Raw genomic sequence first — 1,334 nt, forward strand, 5'->3', positions numbered from 1 at the left:
TGTGGTGGAAGTGATGGGTTTGGTGAGAGTTGTAGTGCTGTTGTTGGTGTGAATGGGTCTTTGCTGATTCTCGGTTGTCATGATAAACGGTGAATCTTTTCCCCTAGAACTGGTCTGGGATGAAGTGTCAGTTCAAGCTCCTCCGGATGTCCTTTGCCTTAATATGCAGTAAGTACAATCACAGGAAGTGACCCGATGAGCTAGCAATCCATCTCTCCCCAGACATCAGGAATCCTTCTGCCGGAGACTCATCCCATGAAGTAATGAGACACGCAGAGTCAGGTTAGCGCCAGTAGAGTGAGATTCACACTTGGCAGACATCCCGTGGTAAGCACCTTTCACGTGTCCCGTCCCACGCGTCACCCACTCAGTCACGCTGCATGACGCTGAGTAAGAGCAAGTCGTGACAAGCGCTGGCAGGAATAAACGCACAACGTGTATATATAGAAAGGCGAGATGGCATTATATGCATTCTATAGTGTGTCACCGGATGATGTGAGCGGGAGGAAATGTTCTGCCCTGCCGGGGGGGGGGGGGGGGTTGGGATCTCCTCATGGGGTCTGCATTGTTTTCTCCTGTCGCGGCGTTTATTTGGCTGGCTGTGGTGTGACTGGGACAATAACAACCTTGTCAGTGACGTCACGATGTTCAGTCTGGGTTCTGCATCTCTCTTCTGGAACATGACGGTCTGACGAGGGCTGTCTGAGTGTTTTGTTTGTACATTGGAAGGTGCTGCATCTCCCTCTGCAAGGACATTATCCTCCCAATGACATCATCCCGGTTAGCTGGGGACCAGAGATAGGGAGGCGGCTGCTGCCCCCTGCTGGAGACTGATGGCATGGTGGCAGTTCAGAGAATGACTATAACGGGCAATGAGTGCAGTTGTGTTTTTTCGTTGGGGACAACTGTATGGAATCTGCCTCCTGTACTCTCCTGTAACAGCAGCACTCAGACTGGGAGAGGAAGTAGCGGCACTAAGAGCCAATCAGGTGTGCTGCATGCAGATGTGTTGGCAAGAATAGGAGAGAGAGCAAAGGAAGACCCCATCAGTCATCTGCTGCTCATTTATTATCCGGTCTTAGGACGGGGTTGAAGTGGCGACTAACCTCAGTTGCTTAAAATTATATTCAAGTCCAAATGTTTTTAATTAAATTCAAACGTAGATTACATCGTGTAGAATGGAGGCGGCAAGTTGATGTTTAATGCAGAATCAGCCGGTCCCCTGAGCACTGGTCCTGATATCCTGTATTAGGGTGACTACTTTCCCCTGCAGGGTCCTATGGAGCCACCCTTGTGTGTGCTCGTAAGCTGTGTGTCTCCACATACATAGCAAG

General features: G+C 50.1%; 1 protein-coding gene across 1 annotated transcript in view; it reads left to right on the top strand.

Moving 5' to 3' along the window:
- The first annotated feature begins 93 nt into the window (after nucleotides 1–93).
- Nucleotides 94–1,334, top strand: part of LOC108801895 (rhomboid-related protein 3-like) — a 1,886-nt gene continuing 645 nt past the window's right edge. Inside the window, exon 1 of the mRNA XM_018573802.1 lies at nucleotides 94–168. Coding sequence (XP_018429304.1) covers nucleotides 120–168 — 49 coding nt within the window. The 5' untranslated portion in view covers nucleotides 94–119. The remainder of the gene's footprint in view (nucleotides 169–1,334) is intronic.

Source organism: Nanorana parkeri, unplaced genomic scaffold (genome assembly GCF_000935625.1).
Source record: "Nanorana parkeri isolate BGI_ZX_2015 unplaced genomic scaffold, ASM93562v1 scaffold2548, whole genome shotgun sequence".
NCBI lineage: Eukaryota > Metazoa > Chordata > Amphibia > Anura > Dicroglossidae > Nanorana > Nanorana parkeri.